Source organism: Oncorhynchus masou, chromosome 26, assembly GCF_036934945.1.
Source record: "Oncorhynchus masou masou isolate Uvic2021 chromosome 26, UVic_Omas_1.1, whole genome shotgun sequence".
Taxonomy (NCBI): Eukaryota; Metazoa; Chordata; class Actinopteri; order Salmoniformes; family Salmonidae; genus Oncorhynchus; species Oncorhynchus masou.
Genome location: NC_088237.1, coordinates 10,761,869 through 10,781,358, shown reverse-complemented (window position 1 = coordinate 10,781,358; position 19,490 = coordinate 10,761,869). Strand labels below are relative to the sequence as shown.

Below are 19,490 nucleotides of genomic sequence, written 5' to 3'. Positions count from 1 at the left end.
CGGGGAGGAAAGCAAATTCAGACTCATCATAGAGAACAAACGTTAGCTGGTGTGCCATTTGGCTGGAGTGATGTGGCTGGGTAGCCAGGCAATAATCATCCTAGAAAAAGTTATGTTTTAACTCAAAAGCCATGGCCTTTTAACACACAATAGTTATTTGTTTTAACAGTGGTCATCTATTTATGTAATAGATACTGAGTTTGAGTTTCAGGATGCTGACGGCTCGCTAGATGCTGGCTCTGCTGCTGGTTGAATGTATGTATGTACAAATATATGAATGATGTAAAACGTCTGAATTCCTTATCGATTGTGATAATGTAACGAAAAATTACATTCCACATCATCTGTAACAAGGTATTACCCAATCCACATCTCTGGCATGTTTTGAAAAGGGGCGGGTGTACAGAACGGAAGTAGTTAGACTGCTCTAGGACATTACACTTCCGGTTGAAATACAAACTTTGTGCAGCGCCGTTGGAGCTAACGGGTATGTATGAAATTTACTTATATTTAGCTGTATTCAATTACACTTATTGGTGGTATGAATGACTAAGTAAAAATAAGTTAAACAAGTTGGTAAAAAAACAAAAGTCATACTTTGCCAGTGATTCAGTGTTTTTATTTATTAACTAACTGCTGACGTTCGCATGCTATGCTATGCTAGCCAGCCAGCCAGCCAGCCAGCCAGCCAACTGGTTGCCAGAAGATACTGACCCTAACGTTATGCTTGTTTACACTGAGCTGCACTGGGGTCGGAAAGCATTCATGGTTACATTAAGACACCTTGGAGCCGGCTTGAGATATTGGTCGGAAAACGTACCTTGATGAAGGGCTGGGATATGCCAGTGACACTGTACTCCAAATTTTTACTATTACCCACAATGATACATTAAGATTGAACCACTGCTCGTTTTATTGGCTACATGCCAGCTAGCAGCAGCAATCGATCGAGGCCATTTTGGAATTGTAGTGTCAGGCAATTAGCTCCCTTTGTTGTTCAACATGTGCCATTCCATAATGGCTACTGCCAACTAGCCTGAGGACGAAAATAGTATTTCAATCTTCTCGGTGGAGCAGTGTGGATAAAGGTCCAATTTGGTGAACAGTGGCATATCCTATCCCTGCATTGAGGTAAGTTTTCCGACCCATATCTTGTGCCGGCGCCACGGTGTCTTAATGAAACTAACCATGATTGCGTTTCCGACCCCATTGCAGCTCAGTGCAAGAAAAGGGAAAAGGTGGGGTGGGAATGTCGAGTGTCAGACACACTGGTTTATTTAGAAACTAGTTAACCCTTCTGTCTGAATGAAGCAGCCAACAGTGTGATAACGCTATGTGGGCATGTCTCCGATGTAACAGGAGGGCATGTCTACTCTCATCGACAGGACGATGAGGATGAGGAGGGAGGAGCAGGCGCGCCAGGTGGTCCTCGCCTGGGCAGTCCTCAATGTATCGCTCGCTGGCATGATCTACACAGAGATGTAGGTTGTGTTTTCTTGTCAACGACTGACTCGCATGATTAGTAGCCTGTTGCAGATTGATCGATCCCTCGAACCTCTGGAAGCAAGTGGTGCCAATGCCTCTCACAGTAATATGTGTATTGTCCTCTCAGGTCAGGGAAACTGCTGAGCCTGTACTTCAGCATCTCTTACTGGCCTATATGGTACATAGGTGAGTGCTCTGGTTGCTGTGGAAAGAAGTTAAACATTGTTTTGGGAGGGAATTCCCAGGTGTGGCACTGATGCACACTGGTTACAGATGAGCAATAACTTGTCATTCATATTATCTCTCCTTCCTTTTCCTTTGCCACAGAGCTGGCCTTCGCCTCAGTCTTCAGCCTTAACGCCCTGTTTGACTTCTGGAAGTACTTCAAGTACACCATGGCCCCTTCTACCATTGCTGTTACCCCTGAACAGCACCGTCTTCTTGGTCTCAGAAACTCAAGTGAGTCATTGGCTGCAGAGTGGTTAAGGTGACGGTGTTGTACATGGTTTGATGTATATTCTATGAACCCCAAATGTAGTCTATCCCTCTTGTACGTTTGTCTTTTTAAACTGCCCAAATCAATGAATACTATGTTGGTCTTCATCTCTACTCAGGTATCCAGGCATCACCCCCGCTGAAGCAAGAAAAGCAGGAGGCTCAAGCCCCGGCTCAGTCGTCACCCCTCCAGGGTCAGAGTGTGCTCAGCCTCAGTCCCTCCAGGCCGGCCAGCACCAGCCCCAAGTTCTCCCCCAGCTGTGTTCCCGGCTACAGCCCCCTATTGAGCAGCCCGGGCAGCGGGGGACACTACTCCCCCTCCCTGGCATTTGGGAAGGTCTGTCAGACTCGCAATGCTCTTTATTATCTAGCTATCAATCTGATGCATTTGTGTTGGGTGTCTGTCAATTAATCTGGTACTGTAACCAAGGCACTATTTGGCTACCATTATCCTTTCACGTTTCCTGTGTTGTGGCTATCACTTTTTGGTTTTCCTTGTCATGTCTGAAATCTACTGGCATGAGGTCAGGGAGATAATGCTTTCCCATTTGTAACAGCTTTCTGTTGATTTCAGTTGAACTTCAGCCCCCCCTCATCCTACCCCAGCAGCATCGGCCCAGTGGATGGCACCAGCCTGAGGGCACGCTATCGTACCTCTCCCTCCGTGTTCAACTCCCCCGGGGGCAAGGAGGACTACATGGAGTCCCTGAAGACCCTGGACAGGTTCCTCCGCACTGAGGAGGAGAAGAGCCACCGCAGTCAGTTAGGTAAGAGTCTGACGATGTAGCTTAGGCCTGGCCTTATTACCATTTTCACTATGCAGTACTACTAGTGCAACTCTTCTAGATAAAAAAAAAATTACATTAAACTGACCATGGCTCGCTTGATGAAGAGCTGTCAATCCCAATGTGACTTTCTTGGTTAAATAAAGGATTTTTTTTTCTCACCTTTATTTAACCAGGTAGGCTTGTTGAGAACAAGTTCTCATTTGCAACTGCGACCTGGCCAAGATAAAGCATAGCAGTGTGAACAGACAACAGAGTTACACATGGAGTAAACAATTAACAAGTCAATAACACAGTAGAAGAAAAAAAAAGGATAACAAATTATAATGAACTCCAACTGAGCTTTTGTCTCAACTGTGAAGAGCATTATTGTAATATCCTGTATGCATCCTTTTACTGTTTCTCAGGGAGCCCAGAGTCTGTGTCGCCCTCCCACAGCCCAACGTTCTGGAACTATAGCCGCTCGGTGGGGGATTACGCCCAGAGCCTGAGGAAGTTCCAGTACCAGCCGGCCTGCCGTTCCCAGGCCCCCTCGGCCAGCAAGGACGAGACAGACCTGGGCTCCAAACAGGCTGCAGAGGAGGTTCGAGGGATCGATCAATCGATTCATCAATAAAATAACTATTCTTTATTATACCAGAGGGGATTTGGTTTTCCAAGCATGAATACACATTCTCCTGTAACCGTTCTTTTTGTTCTGCAGGTTTGGGCCAGAATCACAACCAGTCGTCTCGTGGTGGACAGCATAGACAGCTGGACGGCCAAGCTCAGAAATGTAAGACAATATAACAAGCTTAGAAGTAACATTGAAGCTCTGGTAAAATCTGAAATTTAGTTGGAAAAAGTGGTTGATACGCGTGCAGTTTCTTTCTTTCAGTGGATAAATGACACCATTCTAGTGCCACTTGTGAAGGAGATGGACTCAGTAAATGGCCAGCTAAGGAGAATGGGCTGCTCTGAGCTCCAGATTGGAGGTATTTACTGCCCATATGCAATGGGGCAAAATGGGAAATGTAGTTTACGCCGACCCAGTTATACTTACCCAGTCTGTCGCCCTATTCAACAGAAGCCAGTATAGCCAGTCTAAAACAGGCTGCTGTTTTGAAGGCTTCAGTCATCCCCACTATGCCTGCTATTGTGCAGTACCTGGATATCACCCCTAACCAAGAGTATCTAGTGGAGAGGATCAAAGGTAGGCCTATGAGAGGTTATGTTTTGACTCCTTGCTTATTGACTGTGCTACATTCCTGTCATATACTATACGTGTCCACAACTGAGGGTCCAATACATTAGAGCCAAAGCAGCTAAGATTCTAGAGAGATTTGAGTCCAAGGTCAGAAGACTTGATGAAAGCAGAGATTGACATATCATTGACACTGTTTGTTTCCCCTTGTCAGAGCTGGCCCATAGTGGCTGCATGAGTTCTTTCCGCTGGAACAGGGGCGGGGATCTCAAAGCCAGGAAGTGGGACACAGACCTTCCTTCCGACTGTGCTGTGAGTCTCATGCATCACCCCTAGTCTCGACCAAAAAAAAGTAGTCATCTACTACATGGTTGAATTTCAAATACGTGTTGTGTTTTCTCTATTAGATCCTCATGCATGTGCTGTGCACATACCTGGACTCCCGACTCCCGCCTCACCCCAAGTACCCCGACGGAAAGACCTTCACCTCGCAGCACTTCACCCAGACGCCAGACAAACCTGGTAAGGCCGAGCGGCACAACACACACAGAATGGACATCGTTCTTCTCCTATTCTTTACTGATACCCTGTTCTTGTTTCTTAAGTAGACGTGGCGAATGAAAACCTCTTCTGCGTTCACCAAAGTAGCACAAATCCCCCGCACTACCAACTTATCTACCAGGGCCATGTCTACAGCCTGCCCAAGGTAAGAACCAAATCTCTGCCTCTTTTGACCCGATGGCCTTTTTGGACATGCCTCGGTGAGTGAGATGTATCTGTCAAAAATCACGTGCTCCATTCATTCGAGTCTCCTCTGATTGTGCTCCCAGGGAAGGAACAACCTGTTCCACACAGTTCTCATGTTCCTCTTTGTCATCAAAACCAAGGAGTCTGGGATGCTGGGGTGAGTACTCCCAATTATTCCACTGTATAACTAACATGGGGCGGCAGGTAGCCTAGTGGTTAGAGCGTTGGGCCAGTAACCGAAAGGTTGCTAGATCGAATCCCCGAGCTGACACGGTAAAAATATGTCGTTCTGCCCCTGAACAAGGCAGTTAACCAACTGTTCCTAGGCCGTAATTGTAAACTGACTTGACAAGTGAAATAAAATAAAAAATCTGCATCTAAACTTCCCAGGCCAGGGTGCCATCACTGACTCCAGATGGGCACTGTAATCAGCTCTTTGTGATAATATGCCACTTTAATAAAGTAAACTTGTCAAGACCACATTGGCAATCAATCTCTATGTAAAACATTTGTGTTTTAATTGCACATAAGTTGTACTCGTCTGTCTTTTTACAGGAGAGTAAATCTGGGCCTTTCAGGTGTGAACATCCTGTGGATATTTGGGGACTGATGCAGTCTCTCCCTCCTTGAGCATTTCACAGTGTCACAGAGGATGTTAGATGGCAGATACTTCCTCAAATATTTTGTCACCTCAAGGTTTGTTTGTGAAACAATACATCGTAGCTTCTGATAACAACAATATTCTGTAGATGTTAGTTACCATAACTGTACTCAGATCTAGGTTCATAAGGAAGCACTTATGAGAGTAACATTTTGTTGTACATTTGTTTGAGTCATTTTTTCTGAGAAACAGCAGACCACATTTTTCACTTGAAAGTAGCTATTGTCATTTGTGACATTTTTTAAATCAAATTATTACAAAGACCATGACTTAGTTTGATATTAAGTTGCATCAAAAACAACAGTACTGTATTTTAACCCGAGACATCCACAATTTACTTGCTTTATTTGAAATATGTTATTTGAATGGATCAGGATAGTGTCTTTGTAAATAGTATACCATTGGGTTGAACCCTCCTGGCTTGAATGTATGTCAGTGAGTTTTTCTTTTTGTACGAATTGTTTGAGAGAGCTTGAATATTGCAGCTAGTATGCTTGAGTTCTTCATTTTTTGTTAAATGACAGGGTTTGGAGTGGTAGAAAGTTACCTGCGTACGAATGCATGGCTTTGTTTACCAGGGCTGCAGTTACTTGCATTGGCATGCATATTATATCTATTCTAACTAGACGTTTGTTCCACGGTTCAAATGCTTGATAGATACAAAGCCATGTACATGGTATGCCTTTTAGAATTTCAATATTATGGAAGGTTCCAAGTAAATTGCTGTTATTTTTATTACCAAAGACTTTACTTGGAGAATTATGATGTATAGTGGTCAAAGAGGTGTCTTTTTATGATGGGTTGTGAGTGTCATTTATTTTGATAAAATAGAAGCTAATTCAAAGATGGTAACAGGCTGCATGGACTTGTATGGACTCATGGGGCAACTCCAATGCACTCCAACCCCCCTCATTCAATCAAATTTGCATTGAGTATTCTGATGTGGTTTTCAATTGAGACATGGAAATAAACAATTGATTGAGTTAATCTGTCTGTGGTTGAAAACATATTTGTTTCCATATATTTTTATTAGAGTTACTCTTTAGTCCTTACTCTGTTATCAATGTGACTAGATTTAGGTGCAAGAGCTCTACATTACATTACCAGAACCCACCCCATGGTGGCAGTATTTATTTGCTCCCAAAACCCATTTTCTCTAGATTGACCTCATGAAATGTCAAATCAAATTGTATATGTCTCATGCGCCGAACACACCAGGTGTTACCGTTGTAACACGTAACCGTGAAACGCGTGCTTGTAAGCATTAACCAATAATGCAGTTAAGAAAATATTCACAAAATAAACGAAAGTTAAAGAATTATAAACCACACATTAAATTAGCAATATGGTTATATACAGATGTGCAGAGGGGGTTGTCAAATGAAAGGATGTAAGCGACCATTTCCAAGTTTTCCACTAATGAAATATTAATATTTTTCAGATGGCATTGTGCAATGCGATGCAGAACTTGAAATGCTTCAATTTACAAACATTTGCATTGCGTTCATATCAGAATACAGCATCATTGTAAATGGTTAAAATAAAGGTTAAATACATTAAAATAACATTTTGTCACTGGTGCGTTTAATTTGTATTCTTGCTTAGAGGACTACACGTGAGACATCTTCAAATGTCTTTATGAATGATCATACTGTTGTTTTTTCAGATGTCGTCAATGTGGTTTGGATACAATACTTGAATCAAATGTAAAATGTCATCCCTCACATGAGTAACTGTTTTGAAGTACTGCACTGTATAGTTACCGTTAAATACAAACGTAATCTACCATAATGCATTTGAAAATGTAATACTTACTGGGAGATGTAGTTCTGTAGTGTTTTCTGTCAAATTATTTGAGAAGGCTCGGGGTTAAAGTAATTTATGTAGCTAGTCTATTTCTTTTATTTTTTATTTTGATAGTATCATTAGTGCTTGTCTGGCATTGATCATTTTAATATTACCACTAAATGTTTGAGACTCTTAAACGACGAAGACCACAATGCCTTGCTTTTAACCAGTACTTCGCCGCTCGCAATCCGTCGCCTTGTTATGTGTTGGGAAAAGGACTTCGCGATATAGCAGCGATGTCAGTCCAGGTTTTGGCAGCGAAAATGGCCGAGGTCGAATTAAAAGACGTCCCCGGCAAAGAATTAACACCCGAATCGCCTCTGACACCAAAGGCAGATGACAAAGGGATGGTTGAAAACGAACCAAAAGCTACTTCGGCTACAACCCCAACGATGGAGCCGATGATAAAAACCGGGGACACGAGTCCTGGTTTTCTCACCCCGAACACTAAGATGCCGCAGGCGTCCGCGATGAAACGGACAGATCCCCAACAAAACGGTGGAGAAGCTTTCGTAAATCGCGACGGTACGGTGGCAGAGGCCCCAAGATTGAAAAAGGTGAGGGCGAACGTAAACGGGATGTTGGTATTTTATTATGGTATTCTGCTTCAGGCACATGCGAGGTTTGTGTTTTGTTTGCAATGCTAACTAGCTAGCCAGCAAGCTAGAAACCTGGCATTGTGTGACGATGGCTGGTGCTTTAAGCGAGCAATAAAAAGCACTTTTGCTGTTACCTTGACTAGTCTTGTTCGCGAGTCAGACAAGTCGTTTTTTTAAATAAAATCTTATCAGCAAGTAACGGCAACGTTAGTTATATCATATTTTAAAGGATATTGTGTTCATGGGCGCAGCCGCAGACCCTAACAAATTGCTGTCTAAACTTACCCACTAACTATAATTTAACGTTAACGATGCGCTGTCGTGGCGCTGTGAGATGCCGATGTTGGGACAACTACGTGTAGCTGAACTTGCAATGAAGCTGTGAACGAAGTACCTGGTCCAGATTGAACTTTAATGGCATCTGCATTCTACCTGGTGATGGTTTTGTTAACGCGTTTCAAGTCTCACTTCACGCCCATGTCACAATTTTGTCCTGACAACGTAATAATGTGATGTCCACACATGTTCATCAAAATGTTGGTTTGTGTAACCCTATTGTAGCTCATGGACATTTGAGACACATTTACGACCATGACAATACAACTAAAATAGCATTAGTCAAATCGTGGTCAAGGTAGTCAAATGCATTCAACCAATACTGTTGGAAGAAGTGATTTTTAAATGCTGTTGTGAGATCTGAATTTGCATGGGGTTCTCAGCAGTAGAGCACAGCAGTGGTGTGTGATCAGGAAGGAAGCCGCGTTCTGGTGGGTAAGCTAGGCTACATCACTTTATCAATGCCTATTTTGCCACCACTCCAGTTTAACCTCACCACAACAGTAGCAGACTCCTCTGACGGGTCTGTCACTCCTTTGTCACCTATTTCTTGTCTCGTTCAGCCTGGCAATAGATCACAGACTACTTAAAGGAGTTTCCATCATTCAGGCTTACTCTGCTAGGCTCTCCTGTGGCTATACATCACCAGAAGATTTAGGCCTGTGTGTGTTCTGTATCAACACCTCTCCCTCAGGACAGGGTTGGCAAAGCTCTCAGCTCACTCGTCAATTAATCTTATCTCGTCAGCCTCATGGAAAGTTCTGATCTGAAGAGAATAATGGGGATCAAGGTTCAAGGAAAAGTAGAACTTCTCTGATAAGTAGTTCCTTGAAAAGATTGGTGTCGACGAGGCCTAAGAAGTCTCACCATAAATGGTTGTTTAGGATTTATGGCCCGTGCTTCACTGTCATAAAGCTATTAATCAAAGGTGTTCAAATCAATCTTGTGTAAGGCAGTTCATGTGCAGGTGGCAATTTAAATGATGTGTTCTCTTCAGGATATAAAGTAGGGTCATAACTGGGTATATAACATTACAGCATATGCATACTTTTGTGTCCAAGTTTGTGCAGAACCTCCGTAAAGCATAGATTGGTTTATAGCAATGATGTACAGTCATATGAAAAAGTTTGGGTACCCCTGATGATTTCCATTTATAAATAATTGGGTGTTTGGATTAGCAATTTCATTTTGATCTATCAAATAACTGATGAACACTAATATTTCAGTGAAATGAGGTTCATTGGATTAACAGAAAATGTGCAATATGCATCAAAACAGAATTAGATGGGTGCATAAATTTGGGCACCCCAATAGAAAAATAACATCAATATTTAGTATTGCCTCCTTTTGCTAAAATAACATCCTCAAGATGCTTCCCATAGCCTCTAATGAGTGTCTGGATTCTGGATGAAGGTATTTTGGTCCATTCCTCCTTACAAAACATCTCCAGTTAGGTTTGATGGTTGCCGAGCATCGACAGCCCACTTCAAATCATCCCACAGATTCTCAATGATATTCAGGTCTGGGGACTGGGATGGCCATTCCAGATCATTGTACTTGTTCCTCTGCGTAAATGCCCGGGTAGATTTTGAGCAGTGGTTTGGGTCGTTGTCTTGTTGAAATATCCAGCCCCGGTGTAACTTTGACTGATTCTTCAACATTATTCCCAAGAATCTGCTGATAGTGAGTGGAATCCATGCGACCCTAAACTTTAACAAGATTCCCAGTACCGGCACTTGCCACACAGCCCCACAGCATGATGGAACCCCCACCAAACTTTACTGTGGGTAGCAAGTGTTTTTCTTGGAACGCTGTGTTCTTTTGCATAACGTCCCTTGTTATGACCAGATAACTCAATCTTTGTTTCATCAGTCCACAGCACCTTATTCCAAAATGAAGCTGGCTTGTCCAAATGTGCGTTTGCATACCTCAAGCGACTGTTTGTGACGTATGTTCAGAAAAGGCTTCTTCTGCATCACTCTCCCATACAGCTTCTCCTTGTGCAAAGTGCGCTGAATTGTTGAACGATGCACAGTGACACCATCTCCAGCAGGATGATGTTGTAGGTCTTTGGAGGTGGTCTGTGGGCTGTTTTTGACCGTTCTCACCATCCTTCACCTTTGCCCCTCTGATATTTTACTTGGCCTGCCACTTCTGGCCTTAACAAGAACTGTGCCTGTGGTCTTCCATTTCTTCACTATGCTCCTCACAGTGGGCACTGACAGCTTAAATCCCTGCGATTAGCTTTTTGTAGCCTTCCTCTGAACCAGAATGTTGAACAATATTTGTTTTCAGGTCATTTGAGAGTTGTTTTGAGGCCCCCGTGTTGCCACTCTTCAGAGGAGAATCAAAGAGAACATCAACTTGCAATTGGCCACCTTAAATACCTTTTCTCATGATTGGTTGCACTTGTCTATGCAGTTCAAGGCTTAATGAGCTCACCAAACCAATTGTGTATTCCAATTAATCAGTGCTAAGTAGTTACAGGTATTCAAATCAACAGAATGACAAGGGTGCCCACATTTTTGCATAGCCTATTTTTCACATCTGATTTAATTTCATACAACTTAATATTGCTACACTAAAAATCTTTGTCTGGACAATACCCCAGTACTCAGCTTTTATTAGAAAATGAATGGCATGCCATTGTGATCATCTTCTGCGACGACAGAGTAAATTTATTATGCAGCCTCGAGGGGTGCCCAAACTTTTTTCATACGACTGTAATTCCTTGTCCCCAAATAGGTAACAGATCTGACAAAACACCCTCCCACTATTCTGCCACCAAGCCAGTGACTATATGAACACAGGACTGGAAAATAGCAGTCACACAGCGAGAGAGGGAGGTAAAGTGGACTGGCTTATGACAGATGGTCCATCAGCCTTCTGTGTCCGATACGAACAGCAGGACCAGGAACCCTACGAGCAGCTGGGAGAGGAGGCTGCTGCGGCATGGCATCTGGCTCGTTGTGGTGACCTGTCCTTAAAGGGACCACCGGCAATACCCTTTATGTGAATATTTAGTGCCATCCGCCATGGCACAGATTCCGAATTCTGTTTTATACATGAGGTGAGCTACTTCGACTGCATCTTGAACATCAAAATCATTTTCGGAAGGGGAAAACATATTTGTACCGGCAAATGAACTTGTTTTGTGTCCTCTCGCTTCACAATCATCTAAGTAGCCATGCATTGGAGCAGGAACGTGCAATCATCTAAGTAGCCATGCATTGGAGCAGGAACGTGCATGCAAAGTTTTAGGCCTATTTATAGGCTGAATGCATGTGTGTGCTGTTATATTTGGTTATATAGGCTGCGTCTGTTGAATCCCTCAGTGCAGAAAGGGCAGTGAGATGGGAGAGCAGCAGTAGAGCTGATGGTATGTGGCATGGACGGCTGGTTCTAATCCATGCCTTACCATGTCACCACATGGGGGATTAAGCAGCTTGCCTCCCACTCTAGGTGGGCAGATGTTAGCCTTCGGACCGGCTGAGTGATTCGCGTACCCCCCCCCCCCCACGGACTCTGCCAACCTATCATGATGTTTCTGGAAGGAGCAGGGAAATATACGCTGCCCCTGCCAGGAAGAACGGATTAGCAGCGGTAGGTTTCAGCTTTCGGCGCCATGTGTGGCTAAGACTGCTGCTAATGAACTTTCCCGTCCTCGCCGCCACACACACACACAAGCAGTGCCCAGTTACAGATGCTGACGACTGCCACGGGTAGGTGCTGACGACTGCCACGGGTAGGTGCTGACGACTGCCACGGGTAGGTGCTGACGACTGCCACGGGTAGGTGCTGACGACTGCCACGGGTAGGTGCTGACGACTGCCACGGGTAGGTGCTGACGACTGCCACGGATTACATGGACAATCTCCCTGGTCACCCGCTGCCCTGCTCTCTGACCCAAGGAAAAGGTCCCCCAGCATCATAAGGTATTTTCATTCAAGTGGAGGTCCTAAGAGGAGTCACGAGCTTACTGTGGGCTGGGCAAGACCTGTAGGTTAAATGGCTTGCAGACAGATCTGTATTGAAAATGGTTCTGTTCGAGTTCGTAAAGAACTCAATGCAAAGCGTCCGGGTTTATGGGCAGTTGGTACCTTGAATTGTGTTGGAACACCGTTAACAAGGCATTTCCAATGTCTTGGAGACATGTTCTGATCATTTTTGGGGGGGCTCAGGAACCTGATTACCTGACGTTCGGTATTGATTTAGGTCAAGCCCTTTGACCCTCTGAACCTGGAACATCCAAAGGGGCATGACCCTTACTCCTGGAGAGTTGGAGTGGAGAGGATTCTCTTTAGCCCTGTGGATTACAACCTGTAGCCTACTGCTTCTTGCTGTTCCAAAGTGTAGGAGAAGGAAACAATACTGTCTCTACCTAATAAATAAATACATGGGGAAGTGTGTTTTCCCTGCTCTTTTTGCCCATCTATCCTCTGCTGTGAGGAAGATGGGTTTTGGGCATGGCTGCCGTGACATGGCCCTGACAGTGCTGGTCATTGGCAGCCACCCCGGGGATCCTTCCTCATCTGAGACGGGCTCTATGACACCAGTGTCGCTTCCATCAGATTAACAGCCTGAGTGCTTTGTCCCTACGAGAAGAGCCCAGCCTGCTCCAATGATGTCGCTAGGGATTCAGGAGGAGTAGCCAGAAGGAGGATTATCACAATGACCTTGAAAGGGCAGCAACCGACAGGGTAAACACTCCTGTGTCATAAAAATGCAGATATCTTGGCAGATGCTTTATTATGCTTACATAAAAGGCTAGCAGGCTCCAGTACTTCAATTGCTTTTTTTGACATTGCCCAGTTATTTGACCACTATTCCCAAATGTAGCCTACAATAAAGGAGGACTCTGGGTCTATATACCATTTGTACTGTAGCCTATTTTAGCTGTAATATGGGAAGGTCTGGCTCTTGTTTTTCTCCTTGCTCAAGGACTAGGAGATCCATTGATCCCTGTGTTCAATCAGCCACTGTGTTCTACTCTGGGTCCATGAAGACTTCATTCCCTAGCGTGACCCTGCTGAGATTATCACCTGAGAGCTGGGGCCTGTGATGGGGAGAATGTAGCAGCACAGAGTTTCTAAACCCAGAGGCACAACATCACGAGACTTCTGGGAATGCTCGTGAAGCAAGAAGTCAATGAGAGAAGTGTAGAATTCTTCCTTTTAGTAGTTCATTTTCTCAATCTAAAGGCACAACCTAGACTCAAGCCAATGAGTTGAGCATGTTGTTACTCCAACCCCGTTAAAGTGACACTGACATTTACATTTTCGTCAAAAACAACTTCAAATTTGATTTGTCACATGCTTTGTAAACAACCGGTTTGGAATAACAGTGGAATGCTTACTTACAGGCTCTTCCCAACAATGCAGAAAGAAAAATAATAAAACAAGGAATAAATTATCGATAACTTGGCTGTATACACAGGGTACCAGTGCTGAGTCGCTGTGCAGGGGTACCAGTACAGAGTCCCTGTGCAGGGGTGCAAGGTATTGGAAGTAAACATGTACAGTTGAAGTCGGAAGTTTACATACTCTTAGGTTGGAGTCATTAAAACTCGTATTTCAACCACTCCCCACATATCTTGTAAACAAACTATAGTTTTTGCAAGTCGGTTAGGACATCAACTTTCTGCACGTCATAAGTAATTTTTCCAAAAACTGTTTACAAAGAGATTATTTAACTTATAATTCACAATTCCAGTGGTTCAGAAGTTTACATACACTAAATTGACTGTGCCTTTAAACAGCTTGGGAAATTCCAGAAAATGATGTCATGGCGTTAGACGCTTCTGATAGGCTAATTGACATCATTTGAGTCATTTGGAGGTGTACCTGTGGATGTATTTCAAGGCCTACCTTCAAACCTCATGCCTATTTGCTTGACATCATGGGAAACTCAAAAGAAATTAGCCAAGACTTCAGAAAATAAATTGTAGACCTCCACTTGTCTGGTTCGTCCTTGGGAGCAATTTCCAAACGCCTGAAGGTACCATGTTCATCTGTGCATACTATTGTTTGTACAGATTAAAGTATAAACATCATGGGACCACGCAGCCGTCATACCGCTCAGGAAGGAAACGCGCTCTGTCTCCTTCCTGAGCTGATGAATGTACTTTGGTGCGAAAAGTGCAAATCAATCCCAGAACAACTGCAAAGGACCTTTGTGAAGATGCTGGAGTAAACAGGTACAAAAGTATCTATATCCACAGTAAAACAAGTCCTATATCGACATAACCTGACAGGCCGCCCAGCAAGGAAGAAGCCACTGCTCCAAAAAAGCCAGACTACGGTTTACCTGCACATGGGGACAAAGATCGTACTTTTTGCAGAAATGTCCTCTTGTCTGATGAAACAAAAATAGAATTGTTTGGCCATAATGACCATCGTTATGTTTGGAGGAAAAAGGGGGACGCTTGCAAGCCGAAGAACACCACCCCAACCATGAAGTACGGGGTTGGTAGCATCATGTTGTGGGGGTGCTTTGCAGCACAAGAGACTGGTGCACTTCACAAAATAGATGGCATTGTGTTTAAGTTTAAGTCATAAACTAGGATGGATTGGAGGCATAAGTAAGTCTCTTTGTCTTGCACACTAAATCAGGCCTTGTCCTGGCCATTCTAGTGGAAAAGAGTTTATAGATAAGTCACTTGTGCTTGGTCCTACATTATCCATTAACTGTTGGCTAAAGATTGTGAATAAGTTTGAACACCCAGCAAAGGTCTTTGGCCAGGGCCACCCCCAGAAACCAGAGATCGAGGCCTGTGTCAACAAGAGAGGACCCAGTTGAGAAAGACACGCACCAGTGGGGCTTCAAGGAGAGCCGTGCATGTGATGCGGTGTTCATTAACACGGAGGATGGTTGGAGGAGGAAGCTGAAATGTGGGGGATGGGGACTAGATCTGTTGGTGTAGTGCTCACATCAGCCCTCTGAGCTGGGAAGATCCCTCTGGACCTGGGTTTTACTGACTCACTCCAGGCCGGTCGACAGGAGCTCCTGGAACTTTTTATTTTATTATTGAATTTATTGAATATCCGAAACACACCACAATTATACTTGCAGCGCAGCCGCTCAACAACTACACCACAACAGATTCCCATTCAGAGCGACACACAGAAGCATCCGGGGTCAATGCCCTGCGCAAGGGCATGTTGACAGATCTCCCACCAGGCCAACAAAGTGAACCTGAACCTTCCATGATCCCCCCCACCCCCAGTTCCCCAATAGCTGTCCCTCAACTATTTGACCCTCCAAGAAGAATCCCAAGAAAAATTAAATATTCAATTAACCCCCCCCCCCATGCACCAACAACCAAGAAAATTAAGTAAAGTTGAAAAATAAACAGACACAAGACAACAGCAAACAAAGGTCATCAAGGACAACTAAAATCACAACAACAATGCCAACTGTATATGTTTTAGTGCATGTCTGGCACGATTACGTGTCTGAGTATGCGTGTAGTTGAATGTGTACAAACACCTGCACGGCATCAGCCTCCGGCAAACCCGGCATTCGCTGTATAAACGCTGCCCCTCAGTGTCATTCAAACTGACTTTTTACCATGTTTTATTTGGACTTATCTTTGACCACCACTTCTATTTCCCGCACAGCATCTCCGCTCTACACCCGTCTTCAATTCCACATCCCAACCCTCCGCTTCCCTCAGCCCATCCCACCGATCTCTGCCGCCCACCCTCTTTGGATTGCTACGCAACATACACTACCGTTCAAAAGTTTGGGGTCACTTAGAAATGTCCTTGTTTTTGAAAGAAAAGCAAAAAAATGTTGTCCCTTTTTTTTAAAATAACATCAAATTGATCAGAAATACAGTGTAGACATTGTTAGTGTTGTAAATGACTATTGTAGCTGGAAATGGCAGATTCTTTATGGAATATCTACATAGGCGTACAGAGGCCCATTATCAACGACCATCACTCCTGTGTTCCAATGGCACGTTGTGTTAGTTTATCCAAGTTAATTTTAAAGGGCTAATTGTTAGCACAGCTTTCAACTATGCTGTGATGTTTAACGTACAATTTTTAATCTACAGAACCCACAGATAAATACTTTTACTAAGAGTATTAGTATTTGATTGCCCCGGTCTCTCAATCTCCTAACAGTACTATTTCTAGGGTCAACATTTTGTTGGTGGCAAGAATGCTATATAATCATTTTAGCTGAAAAGCATGAAGTCTTGAATCTTGCATCATTTTATACATCAACTCATACACCACCCGTACCATGGAATCGGTACATCAAAAATCTCTTCCCAATTATTTTGCATTCTGTATGGCACAGTTGTCAACATCCTGGTCCTCAAATGAAGCTGGTATACTTTCCTATTTATGCTATTTTTATTCCTCCGCCAGTTTTGATCCTTTATATTGGGCAGACAGACCAGTTCCATACCTCCTCTCGCTACCACCCGCCTCCTCTATTTTGGGGTTAATGCTGCAATCAATTGGTTGTGCTCTTGGATTGAGCCAAGCTTCCTGTTCAAATCCATGAAAGACATAAATTATATTGTAAATTGGAATGGTAGTGTTAAGAACAAAATGGCCATTTTCAAACATCTTTCCCATAAATACAGGTATTTTATCCACCAGCACATTTGAGTTCAGCCATAATCATTGTTAGAACAAATATGACATCTTTTCAGGGGGATGAAATTGAGACATGACAATCTGCAAAAAGGCCATTTTTAAACAATGGAGTTTTTTTAGTAATCTACTAAAGAACCATTTAGGGTTCAAGTAAAACTTTTTGAGTAAGTGAATCTTTTAGATGTTTAGTGCTTTTATATTTAATCTCAACCCACCCAATTCATATTCATTATGTACAGTTGAATTCGGGAATTTTCCATACACCTTCGCTAAATACATTTAATCTCGGTTTTTCACAATTCCTGACATTTAATCCTAGTAAAAAGTCCCTGTTTTAGGTCTGTTAGGATCACCACTTTATTTTAAGAATGTAAAATGTCAGAATAATAGTAGCGTGATTTAGGCAGTTAACCCATTGTTTCTAGGCCGTCATTGAAAATAAGAATTTGTTCTTAACTGACTTGCCTAGTAAAATAAAGGTAAAATAAAAAAATTCAGCATTTATTTCTTTCCAAGCTTCAACTTCCTGACTGATGTCTGATGCTTCATATATCCACCTAATTTCCCCCCCTCATGATGCCATCTATTTTGTGAAGTGCACCAGTCCCTCCTGCTGCAAAGCACCCCCACAACATGATGCTACCACCCCCGTGCTTCACGGTTGGGATGGTGTTTTTTGGGTTGCAAGCCCCCCCCCCCCCATTTTCCTCCAACATAACAATGGTCAATATGGCCAAACAGTTCTATTTTTGTTTCATTAGACCAGAGAACATTTCTCTAAAAAGTACAATCATTGTCCCCATGTGCAGTTGCAAACCTTTGTCTGTTTTTGTTTATGGCGGTTTTGGAGCAGTGGCTTCTTCCTTGTTGAGTGGCCTTTCAAGTTATGTCGATATAGGACTTGTTTTACTGTGGATATAGATACTTTTGTACCTGTTTCCTCCAGCATGATGTCAAGCAAAAAGGCACTGAGTTTGAAGGTCGGCCTTGAAATACATTCACATGTACACCTCCAATTGACTCAAATGATGTCAATTAGCCAGATTATCAGAAGCTTCTAAAGCCATGACATAATTTTCTGGAATTTTCCAAGCTGTTTAACTGCACAGTCATTTTAATGTATGTACATTTCTGACCCACTGGAATTGTGGATACAGTGAAATAAACTGTCTGTTAACAATTGTTGGAACAATTACTTGTCATGCACGAAGTAGATGTCCTTACCGACTTGCCAAAACTAGTTTGTTAACAAAAAATGTGTGGAGTGTTTGAAAAAGAGTTTTAATGACTCCAACCTAAGTGTATGTAAACTTCCAACTTCAGCTGTAGATAGGCACGCCTTATGCTGTCTGGTTTAGCGTCCCAGGTAAAGCAAAAATATATCTTGCTCATATGATTTGAAAAAACGAATCATCAGGTATAGGCAGCTCCATAAGTAAGTGAGTAAACTGAGAAATGACTAAGGATTTAATCAGGGTAATTTTCCCATAAATAGACAGGTATTTACCTCCATGGTTGCATGATCTTGTCTATTTTCACAAGTTTTCTATTGAAATTCATTGTGGAGAGCTTATGTATATTTTGTGATATGAATACCAAGCATGTCTACTTCACCATCAGCACATTTTATAGGTAAACTGCAGGGTAATTTAAAAGTTGTATTTTTAAAATATTTTTATTAAAGCTCCACTGCGTAATATTGTACACGTATCATAATTAGGTTTTTAGTCCAGAAAAGTTATCTAGATCTTCAATGAGACATTGCAGGGATCTAACTTTGCCGGACTTAATACAAAACTTGAGTCATCCGCATACATGGACACCTATATTTGTTTTGAAGCCTTGGTTCTCATATCCTCTAATGTTGTTATTGGATCTGATTTTTAATAGCTAGCTCCTGGAACTAGTTTGTTTATGTACATCAGTCAAACCACTAGGAAAGACATCACTCCAGGGCTTTTCAATTTCAGCCGTTTGTGTTAACTGGCAAGCACCAGTTTCCGACCAACACACATTATCTTTTGTCCGCCACACGCAGCAGGACAACTCGCATTTGATCACCAGTGCAGATATATTTTCCAAAAATAGATATCGTAACGATATGAATGTCTAGCGTTCGTGTTTCTCAGATTGCCTTGGACACTCAGTAGGGATGTGAGTGTGTTTTTGGCATGGTGCCCAATCAGTGCACTGGAGTCTCTGACTGATTATCGCGGTGGTTGTTAATGGCCTTAGAAAGATGTTTTCTCACGCACTCGTTCACTCACGCTGTGTTCACCTGACGTCACCCCACTCTCTCGATGCCTCAGTGTTTTGCTGTAGGCAAACAATAGTGTGAACCAAACCAAACAAAGACGTTTTTGCTGACTTACCGCACTTCCCGTGGGTTGATGGTCATTGTGTGCTGGAAAGGTGTTAATTCACTCTCCCTTACAATGTAATTACGGCACAATACTGGAGTTCTACTGCACCTTCCGTTGCCTTCATCTGTGGTGTTGTGATTTATTACCAGGGAAATTGGCTGTTCGCACCACGGCTAGATAATAATCTCTCTGCTAGACTCCAGACCCTGAATGGACTCGGCTCACGTGTTTTGTCATTTTTCTCTCACACAAATAGGCTTTGGAAGTGAAAAAATGTAGGCTAGCTACTCCAAATTAGTCCGAGACACACACACACACACACACACAAGGACAGAGGATATTTAGAGCGCATTACAGCTCGATCTGGCCTGGGATA

General features: G+C 43.0%; 2 protein-coding genes across 6 annotated transcripts in view; both read left to right on the top strand.

Moving 5' to 3' along the window:
• The first annotated feature begins 430 nt into the window (after positions 1-430).
• On the top strand, positions 431-6,343 carry LOC135514783 (transmembrane protein 209-like). 2 transcript variants are annotated; one of them, XM_064938382.1, is made up of 15 exons: positions 431-487; positions 1,360-1,481; positions 1,613-1,671; positions 1,813-1,944; positions 2,100-2,317; positions 2,555-2,747; positions 3,173-3,348; positions 3,469-3,540; positions 3,643-3,739; positions 3,832-3,957; positions 4,163-4,260; positions 4,356-4,470; positions 4,554-4,654; positions 4,779-4,852; positions 5,251-6,343. In XM_064938382.1, the coding sequence occupies exons 2-15, from the start codon at positions 1,366-1,368 to the stop codon at positions 5,303-5,305; spliced, it is 1,632 nt and encodes a 543-aa protein (XP_064794454.1). In that variant the 5' UTR covers positions 431-487; positions 1,360-1,365; the 3' UTR covers positions 5,306-6,343. The 2 variants fall into 2 exon arrangements, with proteins under 2 accessions (XP_064794454.1, XP_064794456.1); XM_064938384.1 differs by having other exon boundaries at positions 437-487; positions 1,386-1,481.
• Positions 6,344-7,226: 883 nt separating this feature from the next.
• LOC135514781 (putative adenosylhomocysteinase 3) overlaps positions 7,227-19,490 on the top strand; it is a 54,839-nt gene continuing 42,575 nt past the window's right edge. For 2 of the 4 annotated variants that reach the window (XM_064938377.1, XM_064938376.1), the window contains exon 1: positions 7,243-7,761. In XM_064938377.1, coding sequence (XP_064794449.1) covers positions 7,324-7,761 — 438 coding nt within the window. In that variant the 5' untranslated portion in view covers positions 7,243-7,323. Of the gene's footprint in view, positions 7,762-19,490 lie in introns of all 4 variants that reach the window. The other 2 variants (XM_064938378.1, XM_064938379.1) reach the window with 2 other exon arrangements.